The 20,040-nt window shown below is 42.3% G+C and overlaps 1 protein-coding gene across 1 annotated transcript in view; it reads right to left on the bottom strand.

The window, feature by feature from the left end:
- Nucleotides 1–19,654, bottom strand: part of LOC138609464 (NACHT, LRR and PYD domains-containing protein 3-like) — a 53,915-nt gene extending 34,261 nt beyond the window's left edge. The window contains exons 1-4 of the mRNA XM_069682100.1: nt 19,630–19,654; nt 15,157–16,957; nt 14,611–14,790; nt 8,830–8,997 (exon numbers count right to left, since the gene is read on the bottom strand). Of these exons, the coding sequence (XP_069538201.1) occupies nt 8,830–8,997; nt 14,611–14,790; nt 15,157–16,957; nt 19,630–19,654 (2,174 nt within the window). The remainder of the gene's footprint in view (nt 1–8,829; nt 8,998–14,610; nt 14,791–15,156; nt 16,958–19,629) is intronic.
- Between the last annotated feature and the right edge of the window lie 386 nt (nt 19,655–20,040).

The raw sequence follows: 20,040 nt of genomic DNA, 5'->3' as shown, positions 1-20,040 counted from the left end.
CTTTTTACCTCCCTGTTCTCTTCAACACTGCTATTTTTAAAGAGGTTATGTTTCTTCATTGTTATTTCTTTCAAGGACTTAGTGATCCATGGCTTATTGTTTGGATAAAGTTTAACCTGACGTGTGGAAATACAAGACTCTTCACAGAACCAAATGTAGCTACACACATTCAAAGTAAGTTCACTTATGTCCAGAGTATTTACTGGCTCACGGTGAGGAAACTAAGTCACCCTTACCTGTCAACTCGCTCAGGTCAAAAAATCTTAACCTTTAGTTGCCTTCATTGGACAGGACAGTGGATAGAGTTGGGAATGATGGAAGAGAGACCGAGGAGGACATGAAGCAAAGGGCCGAAGGTCGGAGTCGAACCCAGGGCCTCTGCGTCGAGTAGTGTGCCTCTATACATGGGGCGCGTCTTAATGGCGGAGCTACACCGGCGCCACATACGGTTGTCACCTTGTAAAAGATTATTTTCTGACTTTCATTAACAGGATATGAAGACAAAGCATGGGTAGAGAGGGTCCGTCATGATGGCCTCTGCTGTGGATAACGTTCTGCTGACTTAGTTTCTCTGTGACCTCCAGAGAACATTGGGGCAGTTTGCAGAGTATGAAGCTGTGGGATAGAGGGTCAGCACCTTCAAGTCTGTGGGCAAAGTACTCGGGGAGGAGTGAAGGTAAGAAGGAGCCAGAGATCAACACAGATTGCTTTGTCATCAGCAGTGATGCAGCTACTGTACTGGACTGTTCAGTCTGAAGGAAAGGCTCTTTATAAGTTTATAAATGTTCCAATCATCATCTCTGCTTTATTACAGTCGTCGTTGGGATTCTTCTCTTTGGACCACACATGATGGAGTCCAGATGAACATAACTCAGACTGTCTTAGACCAGCATTTATATATCCAAGTCAAGTTACTGAGCCGTGAACATGAACACAATACTGGTGACAAGATCCTTTGTCAGCTATAAGGCTCTTACTAGGATCCACTCTTCTTCCATATGTTCTAGACATGCTTTAATACAGTTTAAAGTGTTGCATAGATTACACTTCTCAAAAGCTAAGTTAGCAAGAATATTTCCAAATGTAGACCCATTATGTGACAGATGTAAACAGACCCCGGCTACTTCCTATCATATGTTCTGGTCTTGTCCGAAACTTTTTCCTTTTTGGTCATCCTTTTTTGAAGTCATCTCTAATGCTTATGCTTATAACGTCTCACCGTCTCCTTTGGTTGCTGTTTTTGGTTGGTTTTCTGATCCAACGGGATCTGTTCCCCCTGTTCATTTACAGAGGGTCATTGCCTTTTCCTCCTTACTAGCTAGACGCTTAATTTTATTCAAGTGGAAGGCTGCTATTCCTCCATCACATCACCACTGGATTAGGGACGTTATGCAGAATCTTAAGATGGAAAAGATCAGAAGTACCCTCAACGGTTCCATCAGCAGATTCCACAAAACCTGGGACCCTCTAGTAACCTATGTGAACAATTTACCTGGTCTGGAACTGGAACTCTGAGTGACTACACCTGCCTTTGAACAATCCTGTAACAATAAGTATTAGGTGCACTTGTTGTGGTTGTTTAGTCTTGTGTGTTCTTTTTTGTTTTTGCTTTTTTTTTTTTTTTTTGTTCTTCTCTCCTGTTTTTTCCTGTGACGAATTTTTGTCACGTTGATTTTGGATTTGTTCAGTCTATGTCTGTTGTTGGGATTGTTTTTCTGTGGTTATTTGTAAAACAGAATGATTGTTTTGTATGATAATTGAAAAAACTATAAATAAAGTGTTTAAAAAAAAAAAAAGATCCTTTGTCAGCTGACCCCTTCAGTGTGATATTAAAGCCATTTTAATTACACACAGCAAATTCTTAGAGTTGCAAAATAAGGAGTTAGACAAAAAATAGTGAAGGAGTTCGATTTTTGGAGTTTATTCTCTCATGTAGACCCCAGCTTGTGTTGAGGGAAACTCTTCGGTGGTGTGAAATATCGAAGTTAATTCACAGGGTGTTGTGGGTAGTGAATAAACACTTCTCCTGAGTTCATTCCTAACGGCTCTCTTACCGCGTCAAGCAGTGATCACTTTGACTTCCTCGAGAGACAGGTAAAAGTGCAATTTTACGTCTCAAACTAAATGTTAACGTGTGACGGATTTTCTGTTAGTGTAATATAACGTTATTGCTTATATTTGCTACGACGAACTTGCTAGTTAGCTGCTGACAGTAACTTAATTGCACCGCCCCTGTTAAACGCGCAGAATACACTGTGAACCTGAAGTTAGCCACGTCTTCCTGCATGTAATTAACGTTTTAACGTTCTTCTCGTTACTTCTGTTTTTGATCAATTGTAAGATAGTTAGCGTTACGTTACAGCATTTCTAGTTCTATCGAAATATTCACGAACACGTGTTGTTTCCGTTAGATTTACGTGTGCGGAACCAGCGGCCTCTTTGAGGAAGGTATCCGACACGGACACGGGACATGCTTTGAGGGAGTGCTGAGAAGGGAACGTTTACACATTTGCCTCCTATTTATGTTGAATCAACAGCCCAGACAGCAGCGCGAGCCTGTCTCCACTGTTAGAGATTGTATTATCTTAATTAAGAGCAGGGAGACACAGCCGGATCAGTTGTTAAACCTAAAGTTGCGCTAGCTAACAAGCTAACAGTAGAGTGCAATGATGTAAGGTAAGGTAGGCTAACACCTCTGGGGAGCCCAGGTGAGCCCAGCATCTTTAACTTGCTGAATGTTTGTAAGAGCACCTAAAACCTGTGATAAAATACCCTTGTATATCTTCTACAAATGTCACTGTATAAACTACTTAGACAAAGTAGCGCTGTTAAAACCATACATATCAGAACAATGCCTGGTTTGCTTTACTCGAACATGTTAATGGATTAACTTTGTGTTGAACATACAATCACATCAGCCCCAACAGAGACTCATGTTACAGTAACAATCTTTACTTGTTACTTATTTCAGGGTTTTTTTGCAATTTTTTTGGAGAAATCTGGCACGAGAATTTTCTTTGGGAATAATAAAGTTCTATCTTGTGTTCAAGATGTTGATAAAGGTGAAACATGGAGGGACAAAGAAATATGTCAAACTGGAAGACGTCAGCTTCATGGAATTTATCACTGCAGGTAAGTTTTTTTTTGTTTGTCTGAAGGCATTTAAGGGAAAGTAATAATAACTTTGTTGATGGCATCATGACTGTTGTGCTTCAGTGCAGCAGAAGTTTCTCCTACCAGAAAATAAGCCACTGAAAGTCACGGATGAGCAGGGCATAGAGGTGGATGAGGATGTCTTTCCAGAGCTTGCAACAATCAAAGAAGTGTGCTTTGTCATCTACACTGATGATGGTAAAGTGATTTAAAATGTCAGTTTCATTTTCAGTTTGAAGATAAAGTAAATATATATATTAGTATATATATATTTGAACAAACATTGATTAGATACCAAAACAACATTCTATGTACCATGTATATTTCAGACCTCCCACGAGCAGAATCATCCAAGCATATGGCTGAAAGTACAGACTCGACAGAATACGTGACACTTGTGGTAGGAACTATTTTGGTATTTGTTTATAGGACTTACAAAATAGTCATCTGGAAGTTGGGCAAGTTGGGATTTTGGGTTAAGCTAGCACACGAAATCTTTTATTTTAGCTAATTGTTCAAATGGTGTCTATTTCTCAGTCACAGTATAATGAACTTTAGGAGGCCACAGACTGAAGGACAATTTGTTTCCACTTCCACAATTTAAATTGGTTTTCTATTTAAGTGATCACAACTTACTCCATGAGATTGTCATGGCATCCTGTACATATTTATCATAGACTTCCTGATGCTTTGTCAAAGACAATTTCCGACTGTTGTCTGTATTCATCTCAGATGGTGGTGACCAGGCCCTGATTATATGGTAAATGGTAGCATTGTGGTTCTTAATTTTTGATTGTTTGTGCCCTGTATCCTCAGATATTTCAATCCTGCAGCAAGATGGTGAAGGGCCTTCATCTCCAAGTCTAACAGATACATTGTCCATCTCAAGCTTAAGCAGTCCAGCTAGTGACACATGTGATGCTGGATGTCCAATTATTCAACCTGTCATGGACAGCACCCATGCAAGAAATGTATTTTAATTATTTACTTTTACACTTTTTGTTTGCCTGACTCTTAAAACAAGATTAAGAAAATTGGGGTTACAGAAATGAAAAATTATCTTAATTTATCATTTGTATAGTAAATATATGGAGATAGTTATTTTGTTTAAAAATCACATCTTATCTTTGCTGTCTTGTTATCTTCTGTCTTCAGATAGTGGAGCAGATTCTCACTACTAAGCCAGCAGGGAGGACAGTCGTCAATGAGTATGAGGATAGTTTGAAAGATTCTACTCGGCGATTAGTGGTGAACATCATAGTAGCTCACACACGTGAAAAGGAAGGGTAAGTGGCTTTTTGTTTATAACATGAAATTTACTTTTGTGAGGAGGAAAGAATCATATGACAATGAATTATTTTGCATTTGCAGGAGAGCTGTAACTAAAGCCACAAAGGAGTTCCATGCCCTTGGGATTGTGGCTCTCTTCCCATCTTTGAAGGATCCATGCTCAAAAAAGTACGGTGGCCCACAAGGGCAAACGTGCTGCAACAGCCCAAACGATTTCGATTAGAAGACACGAGATGCAAATTCAGAAACGATGTAAATTCAAAAACACAAGCAAAAGTCCAAAACATATTCAACGACAGAAACGCGCTGCAAATAAAAAAAACTGCTCCAAAAGCCAAAACAAATACATTAACATCAAACGCGCTGCAAATACAGAAACGATGCAAAGTCAAAAACACACAAACCCAGAAAACACATGCAAAAGAAATGCTGCAAATACAGCCCTCACAACGGAAGTGCTCCAGGCCTGTAGGGGGCGCTCGGTTATTAACGGGAGAGAGGGGGAGACGAGACGGTGAATTTATTACTTCTCAGACTTTCTAATGTTAGACGCTGCTGGAGCGGAGCGTCTCTGTTGGTCATGTACTACTGACAACTTTAAAACATGAGCAAAGAATTCACAACTTTTGTTGAGACACGGCTCCTGATCAACTGATAGCTTTGCTAAAGTAACCGCTGCTAATTATAGCTTCTGTTAGCCGTGCAGCTAGCGGTTCTTTATGATTACTCTGTCCGGCTCGGCGTCAAATTGTTTAAAGGGAAGATAAATATGTAAAAAGTTCTTCCATGTCAGTCAGGTACATCCTTGGGCGCATTTGATGAGCTGTTCAAGTCCCACTTTGTTTTCAGTGGGAAATATGATGATGCTCTGTCCAGCCTGTACACATTTTTGCAGACTACTCTGTACAACATAGATATTGGCACAATGGAAGAAACTCCAAAAGTCAAGGAGTTGAGAGCAAAGTTGTTAAACAAGCCGTAAAAAGTTCAAGCAGCAAAAATGTTAAGATGTTTCCTCTGTGCGTCATCCTTTGGTACAGCCTTACTTCAGGCACCTCAAACTAATGCATGGAATCTATCCTGGGAAAAATCTGAGGCTAAAATGTGGTCAAATAGGATGTTGCTTGCAATTCTCTAGTTATTCTGGGTTTAGAAGACATCTCATAAAGATACATGCGCATATTGTCAACACATGTGCAACAGAGGAGACCCATTCCAACCATGCCATTCAAGAGCACAATAATCCTCTGTGCCTAAATGATGAAACACCTTCCACTTCATCTCAGCACCAAAATATTGAAGCAGGCCCTTCAGTGTCAACGGGCAGCAAAGATATGTGTGCATCAATTATTGCCAAGCTTTTAGGAAGCGGTGTACCAAATACTGTAGTGCTTTCTACCATCGAGAATTTAGAGGAATTTGTGGGAGACTTACAGTCTAATATTCAGGACCATGTACTAAACTTACTACCTGCCGGCAGTCCTGCAAGATCAGCCATAGAAGAGTTATTTAAAGGTATTGACAACCCTTTTAGCCACTTGAATTCTAACAGTAAATGGAAGAAATATTTCACAGAAAAATGGGATATTGTACCAGTTGAAAAGCGTCTAGGTATAAGGTTTGATACCAGACGAAATAGCAAAAGTGGAACCTATGAGCAAGTTCCAATCATTGACAAATTCATATATATTCCCATACTCAAAACACTCCAGTTCATCTTCAAGAATGAAACTATTTCTGAGATGATGCAAACATCTACTCAGAGTGACAAATACGAGAACTTCTGTGGTGGAAGATACTTCAAAAGTCATCCCTTGTTTTCAAGTGACAAGTTTGCCCTCCAAATCCAGTTGTTCTATGACGATGTTGAGTGTGCAAACCCACTAGGGTCAAAAAAAGGTATTCATAAAGTTGGCTGTCTTTACTTCATCCTCAGGAATCTTCCACCCAAGGTGAATTCTGCCTTAATGAATATTCATCTAGTATCATTGTTTCATGCACAAGATGCTAAGAAATACGGCATTGATGAAATTCTGAAACCCTTAGTAAGAGACTTGAAAATATTAGAGACAACTGGGGTTGCTCTTCCATTTGCTGAATTTCCTGTACGTGGCACTCTTGCACAAATTACTGGTGATAATTTGGGTATGCACAGCATTCTTGGATTCTTGGAGTCATTTAGTGCAAATGACTTCTGTAGACTTTGCCTAATTGATAAATCTTCAGCTCCGTCAGTTTTCTCAGAAGATGACCCACGTTTGACCATAAGATCACCAGTTCTCAATGATCAACATTATTCTTCTTTGGTAGATGATCCAACTTCTTCATTTGGCATCAACAGAAAGAGCATACTGAACACTTTGCAGTATTTCCATAATGCAGAAAATGATGCAGTTGACATCATGCATGACATTTTGGAAGGGGTTGGTCAATATGAGGTCAAACTTCTATTTGAATATTTGATTGAACATTTCATCTCCAAAGAAAGCCTCTTGAATAGGATTTATGCTTTTAATTATGGCTATGTGGAAAAGAAAAACAAGCCAACAAATGTAAAGCTTGACTGTGTCGGACATGGAATAGGGTTAAACGCATCACAAACACTGTGTTTGATCACCTTTGATATTTGGTGACCTGGTATCAGAGGATGATTTGCACTGGCGCTTGATGCTCTTGTTGCTGAACATAATAAACATTGTGTTCTCATACTCAATCACTGAAGGGATGACCGTGTATTTAAAGCACCTTATCATTGAACATCACCAGCTCTTCAAAGAACTGTACCCATCAAAGAACTTGATTCCAAAACATCACTTCATGGTCCACTATCCGAGGTGCATTCGAAAAATTGGACCCCTCATTCATATCTGGACTATGACTAAGGCTATGGCTATGGCTGGACTATGGCTAAACACCATTTTTTTAAGGATGGTGTGAAAAACTTTTTAACAGTATCACTTGCAAGGAAACACCAGTTTGCAGTAGCCTATCATTGGGAATGCCTGACTTCAAAAGCAATTGAGTCTGGTCCAGTCAAAATGTGTTTACTTGAAACACTAGAATGTACAGAGCATGTGTCTACATATCTTCACATTGATTCACAAGCCACTGTCAACCTGACAAACTGGGTAAAGTGTGAATATCGCGTTGGCCTCTTTGTTTGTACTGACACAAGAAAACACACCAGTCTTCAGCAAAATAACTTCTATCATTTTGCACAATGGTAAAGTGTTTTAGTTCTAAATGAACATGAAACTTGTTTCCATGACCATTTCCATGCTTTCCAAGTTAGTGAAAACATCCCCAGGAAGATACTGGTTCTAGAAAGGGAGAAATTAAGACATTTCAAAAGTTTGGATTCTCAAATGTCCTATGGGTGTGATTTTTATTTTGATGTTGTGTCAGAGGGCTGTATTATTTAATCTGTTGGCCTAAAATGCCTAAAATGTTGGCCAAACTGAATGTATTGAATTCATGTTTTACGTTCTTGTACATGTTTTCGTGCTTTAACAGCACGTTTAACATTCTATTTCATGTTAACATAATCCTGCATTACAGAGAAGTTTGCTTTCAGAATCCTAACAGACTGCTGTACATTTACATTTAAGGTTGTTTTAAAAATGGTCACACTTGCACTTTCCTCAGAAAAGTTTATGCAGCACAGAGGGATGTGGTATGGTATATTTTTTTCCAGTTTTGCTGAAATATGCAAATTTATTTTTTTACTACATATTTTTTATTTGTGATTTCCATTTGACCACACAATTTCCTAACTGTTAAGCTGCCATTGTAGCTGTTTATTTTAAATGTGTATGCTGTTACATGTTTACACTGTTACTGAAGAAAGCTTTTACTCGAAATGTAACTTGTTACAAAAGTTAATATTCATGAAGCAAGGAGTTGTGAACACACTTTCTGGATGTGTTCAAATAAAGGCATTGAAGTAATTTATGTGTTTTTTGTATTAATTTTCATCTAACAAACATTTTTTGTGATTTTATATATTAACTCTGTAAGTGTTCAATAAAACAATTTCACTGTTAACACTGTGAAAGAGTTCACCTAAAATGAACTCTCAATGAGAGTGCTTTTTCCTCTTAATGGGAGTAGTGTTTTAACTCCCAGAGGAGTTCAGTTTTAACTCCTAAAAAGAGTTGAAAGATCAACTCCCGGAAAAGAGTAACTTTAACTATGCCCTAGAGTTTATTTGATGGTCTCACATGTACACTCAAATTGAGTTGATTTTAACTCAGAGAGTTTATTCCAAAGGGCTGAATTTGCTGTGCAGGGTTATTCAGACTCACAGGACTGAGAGCTGAGAACTGAGCAAATATACAGAACATGTGAGCTCAGAGGGTTATCATTTTCACACAGCTGCACACTAACCTGAGAGTTTCCAGTCTGCAGTGTGGAGTTTTTAGACCGGCAGACAGAAGAGTCACTCCTGAATCCTGCAGGTTGTTGTTACTCAGGTCCAGCTCTCTCAGAGAAGAGGACTGGGAGCTGAGGACTGAGGACAGAGCCTCACAGCTTCTCTCTGACAGTTTACAGCCACTCAGCCTGGAAAGGATCTTCACTCAGTTAATTACAAATCAAATATAGAAAGTCAAAGAAATCTTTTTGGATAAACTTGTTAAATCTGTTTAATCCTGACCTGAGAGTTTCCAGTGTAAGGTTTGGCCCAGCAGACAGCAGCTTAACTCCTGAATCCTGCAGGTTGTTGTTACTCAGGTCCAGCTCTCTCAGAGAAGAGGACTGGGAGCTGAGGACTGAGGACAGAGCCTCACAGCTTCTCTCTGATAGTTTACAGCCACTCAGCCTGGAAAGGATCTTCACTCAGTTAATTACAAATCAAATATAGAAAGTCAAAGAAATCTTTTTGGATAAACTTGTTAAATCTGTTTAATCCTGACCTGAGAGTTTCCAGTGTATGGTTTGGACTCTCCAGCCCATCAGAAAGCAGCTTAACTCCTGAATCCTGCAGGTTGTTGTTACTCAGGTCCAGCTCTCTCAGAGAAGAGGACTGGGAGCTGAGGACTGAGGACAGAGCTCCACAGCTTCTCTCTGACAGTTTACAGCCACTCAGCCTGAAGAGGAATCAACAGCACATAAAAGGAAACAATGACAAGAAATAGTTGTTTTTTCTCAATAAAGTAAAACTATATTTAACATGGAGAATGATGTGTTCACGTACAGAGATTTGTTGGAGGTTTTGACCACTGGCAGCAGCCTCAGAAGAGCCTCCTCATTACAGGAAATACAGCCGACCAGTTCTCAGCACACTCCTGCTGTGATTTTAATATAAATCCTCACAATGTTGAGTTTTTAACGCAGTCTTTTAATGGTCATTGCTCCACGTTACTGGACAAAGAGGCACCTTCAAAGGTTAGGACTCGGGCTACCTGCAACAGTTGTCAGTGGATGACAGAGGCTGTCTGCTGCCTGAGACCACACTGTCACAGGTCTGAACGTCTGTGGAAGTGCATCGCCTACATCTTAAAGATCTCCGGCGTTCTTTTAAAGAAGCAGTACAGGAAGCCTGGACGGCTTATTTTGCTGACCTGATTTCTTCATCAAAAAGAAATCCCAACGTTTCATAACTATTTAAAACATTGTTTCACCAGCGCTCTCCACATTACCATGTTTCACTGTTGATGACTGCAATACCTTCCTTTCCTTCTGTGTTGATAAAGTAATGACTATTAGGTCCAATATGCATCATAACTCTCATCCACTTCATGCTAGCTCCTCTCTTATTCCTACCGCCTTGAGCTCTTTCCATCCGATCAGCTCACAGGATCACAACATTGGGCCCCTTTCCTCTGCTGTTGGCTTTAGCCCACGTCATTTAGGAGTAATAGTTGATAAATCATCATCTTTTGACAGCCATGTTAAGCAGGTAACCAGATCATGTTATGTCCACCTAAGAAATATAAGTAAACTGAGAACTTTAGTTTCAACTGTAGTTTCACCTCGACGACTGCCACACACTCCTCTCGTCACTCAGCAAGTCTGCGCTTAATCGCCTGCAGTCAACACAGAATGCTGCTGCAAGACTCCTCACCAGGTCTCACATTACCCCCATCCTCACCATGGAGAGGATGTCGAGGACACTGTAAGATGTCTCCAGCCTGAGATGTTGCTCTCTTGGAGAAGGTGTAAGACAGATCAGGTAATCTTATGCCAATGATCTTACTGGCAACTCTTAGGATCCATTGTAACCTGTTTCTGTCCCCTAATGACAGGTTACCAAACCAGGAGATTATGGCAAAGGTGAGGACAGACTCTACCGTGGAGGAGTAGAACAGATTCATCAGTCTGCTGCACACCCCAAACCAGTTAAGTTGACGGAGAAAGTGCAGTCTCTGCTGTGGCTTTTTGCAGACTGCGTCTGTGTTTTCTTTAAATGTTAGCTTGTTGTCGATAACAACACCCAGGGACTTGTAACACTGGACTTGGTCAACCATCTCACCCTTAATTGCTGTTTTAATTGGTGTATTAGGCTGCCTTCTCAAATCAATGCACGTCTTTAGTTTTACGTACATTTAATTTTAAAAAAGAGTTATCACGCCACTCTATAAAATCGTCCACCACTGGGCCTCGTGCTATTTCCCTTCCTTGTAACAGGCTCACTATGACTGTATCATCTGCAAACTTCAGAATGTGTCTTCCTGGCTGGGAACTTCTGCAGCTGTCAGTGTAAAAAATGTACCAGATTGGTGAAAGGACACAGCCCTGTGGCGAACCAGTGGAGGAGAACAATGTGTCCGACAAAGAGCCATTAATCCTGACACACTGGGATCTGTCCACAAGAAAGTCTAAAATCCATCCAACAATGCCAGGACACAGATTCAAATCATTTAGCAGTTTGTTGGCTAAAATGTGGGGCTGACTTGTGTTAAAAGCAGAAGATAAATCTAAAAATAACAGGTGTGCATGTGTCCCTGGACCTTCAAGGTGTTTAAAAAGTAAATGAAGAAGGGTAAGAACAGCATCATCAACCCCTTTTTTACTCCTACAGGCAAACTGTAGAGGATCCAATGAGTCCTCCACAACTCCAACTAGCTCTCTCTTGATGAGCTTTTCAAATACCTTCATAACTAGTGAAGTCAGGGCCACAGGTCTAAAATCACTAATGCCCTTAGGGGACTTTTTCTTAGCCACTGGTACTATTGTGGACTTCTTCCACAAAGTAGGAACCTTTTGTTGCTCTAAGCAACACTTTAATATGTGCTGAAAAATAGGGGGTAATTGATCTGCGCAGTGTTTGAGAAGATGACCAGATATATTGTCAGGGCCGGGGCTCTTGTTGGTCTTGGTTTTACGGAGTATGTTCCTGACATCTTGTACACCCAATTCAAGCTGTGGAGTGGAGGAGGTTTCTAATTCTATCTGATCAGCTTGTTCTTTAAAATCTTTTGTATCAAACCTGAGATAAAAACGATTAAAATTAGCAGCTAGCCCCTTGTCTGATTTAAAACCATCCATTTTAATATTCATATTACCTTTTTTTGTGCCTGTCATGACTGACATGCCATTCCAGAAACTTTTTAGATCATTACCTTTAAATTTGTCCTCAATTTTATCCATATAACTGAATTGAGCTTTTTGAATCTCTGCCCTAACCAGTCTTTTTACCTCCCTGTTCTCTTCAACACTGCTATTTTTAAAGAGGTTATGTTTCTTCATTGTTGTTTCTTTCAAGGACTTAGTGATCCATGGCTTATTGTTTGGATAAAGTTTCACCTGACGTGTGGGAATACAAGACTCTTCACAGAACCAAATGTAGCTACACACATTCAAAGTAAGTTCACTTATGTCCAGAGTATTTACTGGCTCACGGTGAGGAAACTAAGTCACCCTTACCTGTCAACTCGCTCAGGTCAAAAAATCTAAACCTTTTGTTGCCTTCATTGGACAGGACAGTGGATAGAGTCGGGAATGATAGAAGAGAGACCGGGGAGGACATGCAGCAAAGGGCCGAAGGTCGGAGTCGAACCCAGGGCCTCTGCGTCGAGTAGTGTGCCTCTATACATGGGCCGTGTCTTAATGGCGGAGCTACACCGGCGCCACATACGGTTGTCACCTTGTGAAAGATTATTTTCTGACTTTCATTAACAGGATATGAAGACAAAGCATGGGTAGAGAGGGTCCGTCATGATGGCCTCTGCTGTGGATAACGTTCTGCTGACTTAGTTTCTCTGTGACCTCCAGAGAACATTGGGGCATTTTGCAGAGTATGAAGCTGTGGGATAGAGGGTCAGCACCTTCAAGTCTGTGGGCAAAGTACTCGGGGAGGAGTGAAGGTAAGAAGGAGCCAGAGACCAACACAGATTGCTTTGTCATCAGCAGTGATGCAGCTACTGTACTGGACTGTTCAGTCTGAAGGAAAGGCTCTTTATAAGTTTATAAATGTTCCAATCATCATCTCTGCTTTATTACAGTCGTCGTTGGGATTCTTCTCTTTGGACCACACATGATGGAGTCCAGATGAACATAACTCAGACTGTCTTAGACCAGCATTTATATGTAGCAGGATGAGATGCATCATCCCTGCTCTGAATGTAACTGTGCTGCCCAGCGCTCTCTTGTTAGCCAATCAGCTCCTGAGGCCACTCTATATAGGCAAGCACTGTGCATCTTGTCGCCCTCTTGCTCTTTGGCTCCGAGGTTCCGCCCCCTCCCTGGTTGCCTCACTTCCGGTCTCCACCGCAGCACCGGTGCAGTTCGGCGTTGTCCGCCTCAGCAGCTCACGGGGAATCCCCGTCCTGACGCTCTGTGCCGGCCGTGGTTTGCCACTGCAGCCAGGCGAGCATGAAGCTCGCCTCTCCTCCTCTCTCCCATGTGTGTGATCTTGTGCGCTGATCGAGATTGACTGGGTCGTGTGACACAACAGAGAAACACTGCTGCTTTGCCGGGCGCTGTTTTGCTTCTCTTTGCCGGGCGCTGTTTTGCTTCTCTTTGCCTACCGCCGTTTTGCTTCTCTTTGCCGGGCGCTGTTCTGCTTCTCTTTGCCTGCCGCTGTTCTGCTTCTCTTTGCCTGCCGCTGTTCTGCTTCTCTTTGCCTGCTGCTGTTTTGCTTCTCTTTGCCGGGCGCTGTTTTGCTTCTCTTTGCCTGCCGCTGTTTTGCTTCTCTTTGCTGGCTTTATTGTAGCACGCTTCACAGCTGCCTTGCTTCGCCTTGCGTTGCTTTGCTCCTGGCATATGAATGTCCTGACTGTATCGGGCCTATATTTATTTTAATGAGTGATAGTGGCGGGTTGGCTCACTTAATTTTAGTTATTTTCTGAATTTGGTTTAACCACCGATTTAAATGTCTTGTATGTGTTTGTTTAATTTTGCTTGTTTGTGTGATACCAACTTTGGAAAGTACTACAGCTGAAGTTCTTTTGTTGTGTCATACATTAGAATTTTGCGTACATTTGTTTTTGGTAGATTGTTTCTTTGAGTTGTTGTTATTTTCAACTGCTTAATTTTGGTAAATTCTCTTTCTTTGTTGTTGTTCTTGGAAGCTTAATTTTGGTAAATTGTTCTTTGAGAAGTTGTGTTTTGATGTACGGTGTCCAGCCTCACTAATTTCCCTTCTCCTTTCAGGACTGGAAGCTTACGGTGGTGGTCCTGGTGTCCTGGTGGTGGTATCCCCCTCATGGTCCCACTTCCTCCCACTGGTAAGCTCCAGCCCTGCTTGGGTCCCTTCCCTCACATCCTTGTGTATATGGTGTTATTTTAAGTCAATTTTACCCCTTTTTGAAAATAAAGTATATTTGTAGTTTTTTGTACCTGAACCACGTCTCATGCTCCATTTGTAAAACGAACCTGAGTGCCTTATTAACTGCACTGTGATTTAAATATCTCCCTGGGCGAAATTCCCAGGGTGGCGTTGTCAGGCTTTCCCGTAGTTAAATAAAATTAATAAATTGTACCCAACCTCACCCTTGAGTGAGGGTGTGTTTGCCGCTCGTCACATATATATCCAAGTCAAGTTACTGAGCCGTGAACATGAACACAATACTGGTGACAAGATCCTTTGTCAGCTGACCCCTTCAGTGTGATATTAAAGCCATTTTAATTACAGGGTTATTCAGACTCACAGGACTGAGAGCTGAGAACTGAGCAAATATACAGAACATGTGAGCTCAGAGGGTTATCATTTTCACACAGCTGCACACTAACCTGAGAGTTTCCAGTCTGCAGTGTGGAGTTTTTAGACCGGCAGACAGAAGAGTCACTCCTGAATCCTGCAGGTTGTTGTTACTCAGGTCCAGCTCTCTCAGAGAAGAGGACTGGGAGCTGAGGACTGAGGACAGAGCCTCACAGCTTCTCTTTGTGAGGTTACAGCCACTCAGCCTGAAAAGGATCTTCACTCAGTTAATTACAAATCAAATATAGAAAGTCAATGAAATCTTTTTGGATAAACTTGTTAAATCTGTTTAATCCTGACCTGAGAGTTTCCAGCGTAAGGTTTGGCCCAGCAGACAGCAGCTTAACTCCTGGATCCTGCAGGTTGTTGTTACTCAGGTCCAGCTCTCTCAGAGAAGAGGACTGGGAGCTGAGGACTGAGGACAGAGCCTCACAGCTTCTCTCTGACAGGTTACAGCCACTCAGCCTGAAGAGGAATCAACAGCACATAAAAGGAAACAATTACAAGAAATAGTTGTTTTTTCTGAATAAAGTAAAACTACATTTAACATGGAGAATGATGTGTTCACGTACAGAGCTTTGTTGGAGGCTTTGACCACTGGCAGCAGCCTCAGAAGAGCCTCCTCTGAAGCAGAGTACTTCTTCAGGTCAAACACGTCCAGATCTTTTTCTGATGACAGTAAGATGAAGACCAGAGCTGACCACTGAGCAGGAGACAGTTTCTTTGTGGAGAGACGTCCTGATCTCAGGGACTGTTGGATCTGCCCCACTAGAGAACTATCATTCAGTTCATTCAGACAGTGGAACAGATTGATGCTTTTCTCTGCAGACAGATTCTCACTGATCTTTGTCCCAATGTACTCGACTGTTTTCTTTTTGGTCTGTGAACCACTTCCTGTCTGTGTCAGCAGACCTCTCAGGAGACTCTGATTGGTTTCTAGTGAAAGACCGAGGAGGAAGCGGAGGAACAAGTCCAAGTGTCCGTTTGGACTCTGTAAGGCCTGGTCCACAGCACTCTGATAGAAACCTGTTGGTTCAGGTTTTTCTCTGAACACTTTAGACCGCCAGGTTGTTTGTTCTCCTGACAGCAGATTGACCCTGGAGTTGATGAACGTCAGATGGACATGAAGAGCAGCCAGAAACTCCTGAACGCTCAGATGGATGAAGCAGAACACCGTGTCCTGGTACAGTCCTCTCTCCTCTTTAAAGACCTGTGTGAACACTCCTGAGTACACTGAGGCTGCTCTGATATCGATGCCACACTCTGTCAGGTCTGACTCATAGAAGATCAGGTTTCCTTTCTGCAGCTGCTCAAAAGCCAGTTTTCCCAGAGACTCAATCATCTTCCTGCTCTTTTTATTCCAGTGTTTATCTGTCTCAGCTCCTCCATCATACTTGATGTTCTTCAGTTTGGTCTGAACCACCAGGAAGTGGATGTACATCTCAGTCAGGGTCTTGGGCAGCTCTCCTCCCTCTCTGGTCTTCAACACGTCCTCCAGAACTGTAGCAGTGATCCAGCAGAAGACTGGGATGTGGCACATGATGTGGAGGCTTCGGGATGTCTTGATGTGGGAGATGATTCTGCTGGCCTGCTCCTCATCTCTGAATCTCTTCCTGAAGTACTCCTCCTTCTGAGGGTCAGTGAACCCTCTGACCTCTGTCACCATGTCAACACACTCAGGAGGGATCTGATTGGCTGCTGCAGGTCGTGTGGTTATCCAGAGGCGAGCAGAGGGAAGCAGTTTCCCTCTGATGAGGTTTGTCAGCAGCACATCCACTGAGCTGGACTCTGTGACATCAGTCAGGATCTCATTGTTGTGGAAGTCCAGAGGAAGTCGACACTCATCCAGACCGTCAAAGATGAACACAACCTGGAACTCTTCAAACCTGCAGATTCCTGCTTCTTTGGTTTCAGTGAAGAAGTGATGAACAAGTTCCACCAAGCTGAACTTCTTCTCTTTCAGCACATTCAGCTCTCTGAAGGTGAAGGGAAACATGAACTGTATGTCCTGGTTGGCTTTGTCTTCAGCCCAGTCCAGAGTGAACTTCTGTGTTAAGACAGTTTTCCCAATGCCAGCCACTCCCTTTGTCATCACTGTTCTGATTGGTCCATCTCTTCCAGGTGAGGCTTTAAAGATGTCTTCTTGTCTGATGGTTGTTTCTGGTCTGTCTGGTTTCCTGGATGCTGATTCGATCTGTCTGACCTCATGTTCATCATTGACCTCTCCAGTCCCTCCCTCTGTGATGTAGAGCTCTGTGTAGATCTGATTCAGAAGGGTTGGGTTTCCTGCTTTAGCGATCCCCTCAAACACACACTGGAACTTCTCCTTCAGGTTAGACTTCAGTTTCTGTCGGCACTCTGCAGCAGCAGCTCCTGAATAAACAAACAACAAATGATATCAAAGAGTGGATCCTGAAGAAAATCTCAACATTCAAGTGTGGCTTTAGAGTTTTTCCTTCTGCATCAGTTTTATTAAAGCATTTAGTGGATGACAAACAAGCTCTGATCTGATATAGATGTGTGTATCATATTTACTAAGTTTAGAAATGTAAACCTGCATTTCCTCTTTCCATCATGTTAAACCTGATTAAATCCTCTTACTGCTCTGCAGACAGTCAGCCAGCTCCTCCTGATTTATTCTCCTCAGGAAGTGCAGAGTGATCTTCACAAATGCATCTCTGCTGCTCCTCTGATCTTCATCATCACCATCCAACACCTCCTCCTCCTCCCTCTGACTCTCTAAGCATGCTGGGTAATCTGAACTCAGAACCCTCTGGACTCTCTTCAGCTCGTTCTTCACAAATGTGACGATGTTCTCCTCCAGCAGCTGGAACAGAATCAGACACTGAACATGAATATAAAGTGGTAGAACACAACATGTGATCCATCAGTCAGTCTGAAGGCCTGCTGCTCAAACAGAACAGCATGGAGACTGAATGATGGTTTGGCATTTAGCCTGTAGTTAATGTAGTTCATTGTAAACAGTGTGTTGTACACACCTTAAATGTGGAGTCCAGGTCTGTCTGATGCTGCTGGGCTGACTGATCACTGTGAACCTCTGAGCTCTGCTGAACTCTGTGGAGAAAACATCAAGTTTAAGGACCATTAATGACACAGCTGACTGATAGAGGGAGTGAGCTGTGGGGTCTGACCATGAGGGCTGGGTCAGTGGGAGGAGGGTGTCCAATGTTGAAAGACGGAAAGATAGCATGAGAGCAAACCACTGATTATGATCACTATTGGTTTTATTCCAAAACTGCCAAGACATGTTTTGCCAGTGATGCAGAGGACAGAATGAAGGCAACCAAGAACTGTCAGGGTTGGGAGTACAGAAACGCACCGCTCAAGGGATGGATTTCAGACGTCTTGATAGGCCAGACAAATGTGGTGAGTTGGAGAGGGTGTGGAGTCGAGAGGAGCAAGTGGTCTTGGAGAAATAAAGCTGTGGATCTTAATGAACAGCCTGGAGGATGGACAAGGGCAGAACAGGAGCCCTCAATCGGAGCACCTGGGGGCTGGGCAGAGGCCTTGAGGTGGACGGATAGGAGGTTAACCCACAAGCTTAGGCGTTGTAGATCCAACAACCTGGGTGCGCATGTTTTAACTGACAACATCTTTTACTGTGTTACTAACACACCACTCTCTGTCTTACTGAGACCTAGTTGAGACCTGGTGATCAGGCCCGGCTGCTAGAACTCTGTCCCCCCCCAGCAATTTTTTGTACTGGTTGTAAAAGAACTACTCGTGGTCGTGGTGGAGGACTTGCTGTCATTTTCAAAAACACCTTTAAATGTCACCAAATTGTTTTTAAAAATGTGTCGTCTTTTGAGACTCTTTTGTTCTTAATTTGCTGCTCAGAGCCAGTTTTATGTGTTATTATTTACTGTCCCCCTCGCCCAAATGCTGGTGTCCTGCCTGAACGTTCTGATCTTTTGTCCTTTACTGTGTGAATTATGACAAAGTAATTATAGCTGGTGATTTTAATATCCGTGTGGACGATTCATCAAACAGATTTGCAATTGAGTTTTTAAACCTAACAGAGTCTTTTCATCTTATCCAACGTGTCTGGGCCGACTCATAAACACGGACACACCTTAGATTCAGTTTTTACTCTTGGTCTTTATTTCAACTCCTTTACCTGTGCTCCGGAGCAGGTTAGGTGTTCAGCCTAAGTTACCATGGTGATATACCCCGGTAAGAAGGGAACCACCTTCGTAGTTCTGAAAACTCGGAGTTAACCCTGAAGTTACCTCCATAAATCCTGCTTCGTAGCGTACCCCCCTAGAGAGCTCAGTGCAACCCTCAACCGTGGCTACACCAAAGAACCCGCGCTCTTCGACATAGTTGCAGAAAGGCAGAACGGAAATGGAAAAAAGACAAACTCTAAATCTCCTATGACTCGCTCAGAAACTCCCTGAATCACTACCAACACTCAGTAAAAGAAAACGTCTCTAACCTCATTTCAAAAAACTGCATCAGGCCCAAAGTTCTTTTTAGCACCATAAACTCCGTTATTATTCCAAATGAAAAGACTTTCCCAGACTTCTCCGCAGTAACTTATATATATTATATATCTATACAGTAGAAAATCAAACCTTCTCCTTTGGTGTCTCATGACCCTCCTTCAGACGTGCCTGTTTGACCGAGTGTGTCCTCCCTCTCTGTGGGACATAGTCAACCATCTGAAGCCCACAACATGCCCATCTGACTGCATTCCCTCACACCTGCTTAAAGAGGCGTTTGTTGGCTCCAGCATCCTTTCAATCTTAAATTGTTGCCTCTCCACAGGTTGTTTTCCTTCTTTTAAACACCGATGGTTCAGCCACAAACCTTGATGCTAACGTTTATCAAATTTCAGACCAAGCTTCCGTTTGATGGTTGTTTACCAACAAAATAACTTAAGAAGACCTGTGCACACCTGAATTGATACAGGTGCGTCGGAGGGAGGTGCAGTCTTGAAACAATAGATGAAGAAACTCCTGCACACTGTCTCCTTGTTGTTATTAATATTTATTTAATATCATCAACGTTTCGGTCGTACCGACCTTCATCAGGTTGTACTTCTTTCATTGCGTTTGACACGGTCGATCACAGCCTGCTTATCACCAGGCTTTGAAGATTGGGTTGGGATCCAGGGACAAGCCCTAAATCTGTTCAAGTCATATCTGGTGAACAGAACCTTTAATGTGAGCTGGAGAAATGCCTCCTCATCGACCCCCCTCACCTGTGGGGTTCCCCGAGCTCGGCTTTGGCACGTCTTCTGTTCTCTCTCTACATGCTCCCTCTGGGTCCCCTCATAAAGAAGCATAGCATCTCATTCCACTGTTTCACGAACGATACTTAAATATACTTCCGCTTAAATGCCATAGCCCTCAGTCTCTACAACCGCTGCTCGACTGCTTCCAGGACATTAAAGACTGAATGTACACAAAAGCGTGATCATATCTCCCCCGTAC

Source organism: Semicossyphus pulcher, unplaced genomic scaffold (assembly GCF_022749685.1).
Source record: "Semicossyphus pulcher isolate SPU_LCO1_2020_fin unplaced genomic scaffold, fSemPul1.0.p SCAF_5, whole genome shotgun sequence".
In the NCBI taxonomy this organism is placed as follows: domain Eukaryota; kingdom Metazoa; phylum Chordata; class Actinopteri; order Labriformes; family Labridae; genus Semicossyphus; species Semicossyphus pulcher.
This window is presented reverse-complemented; position numbering and strand designations above follow the sequence as displayed.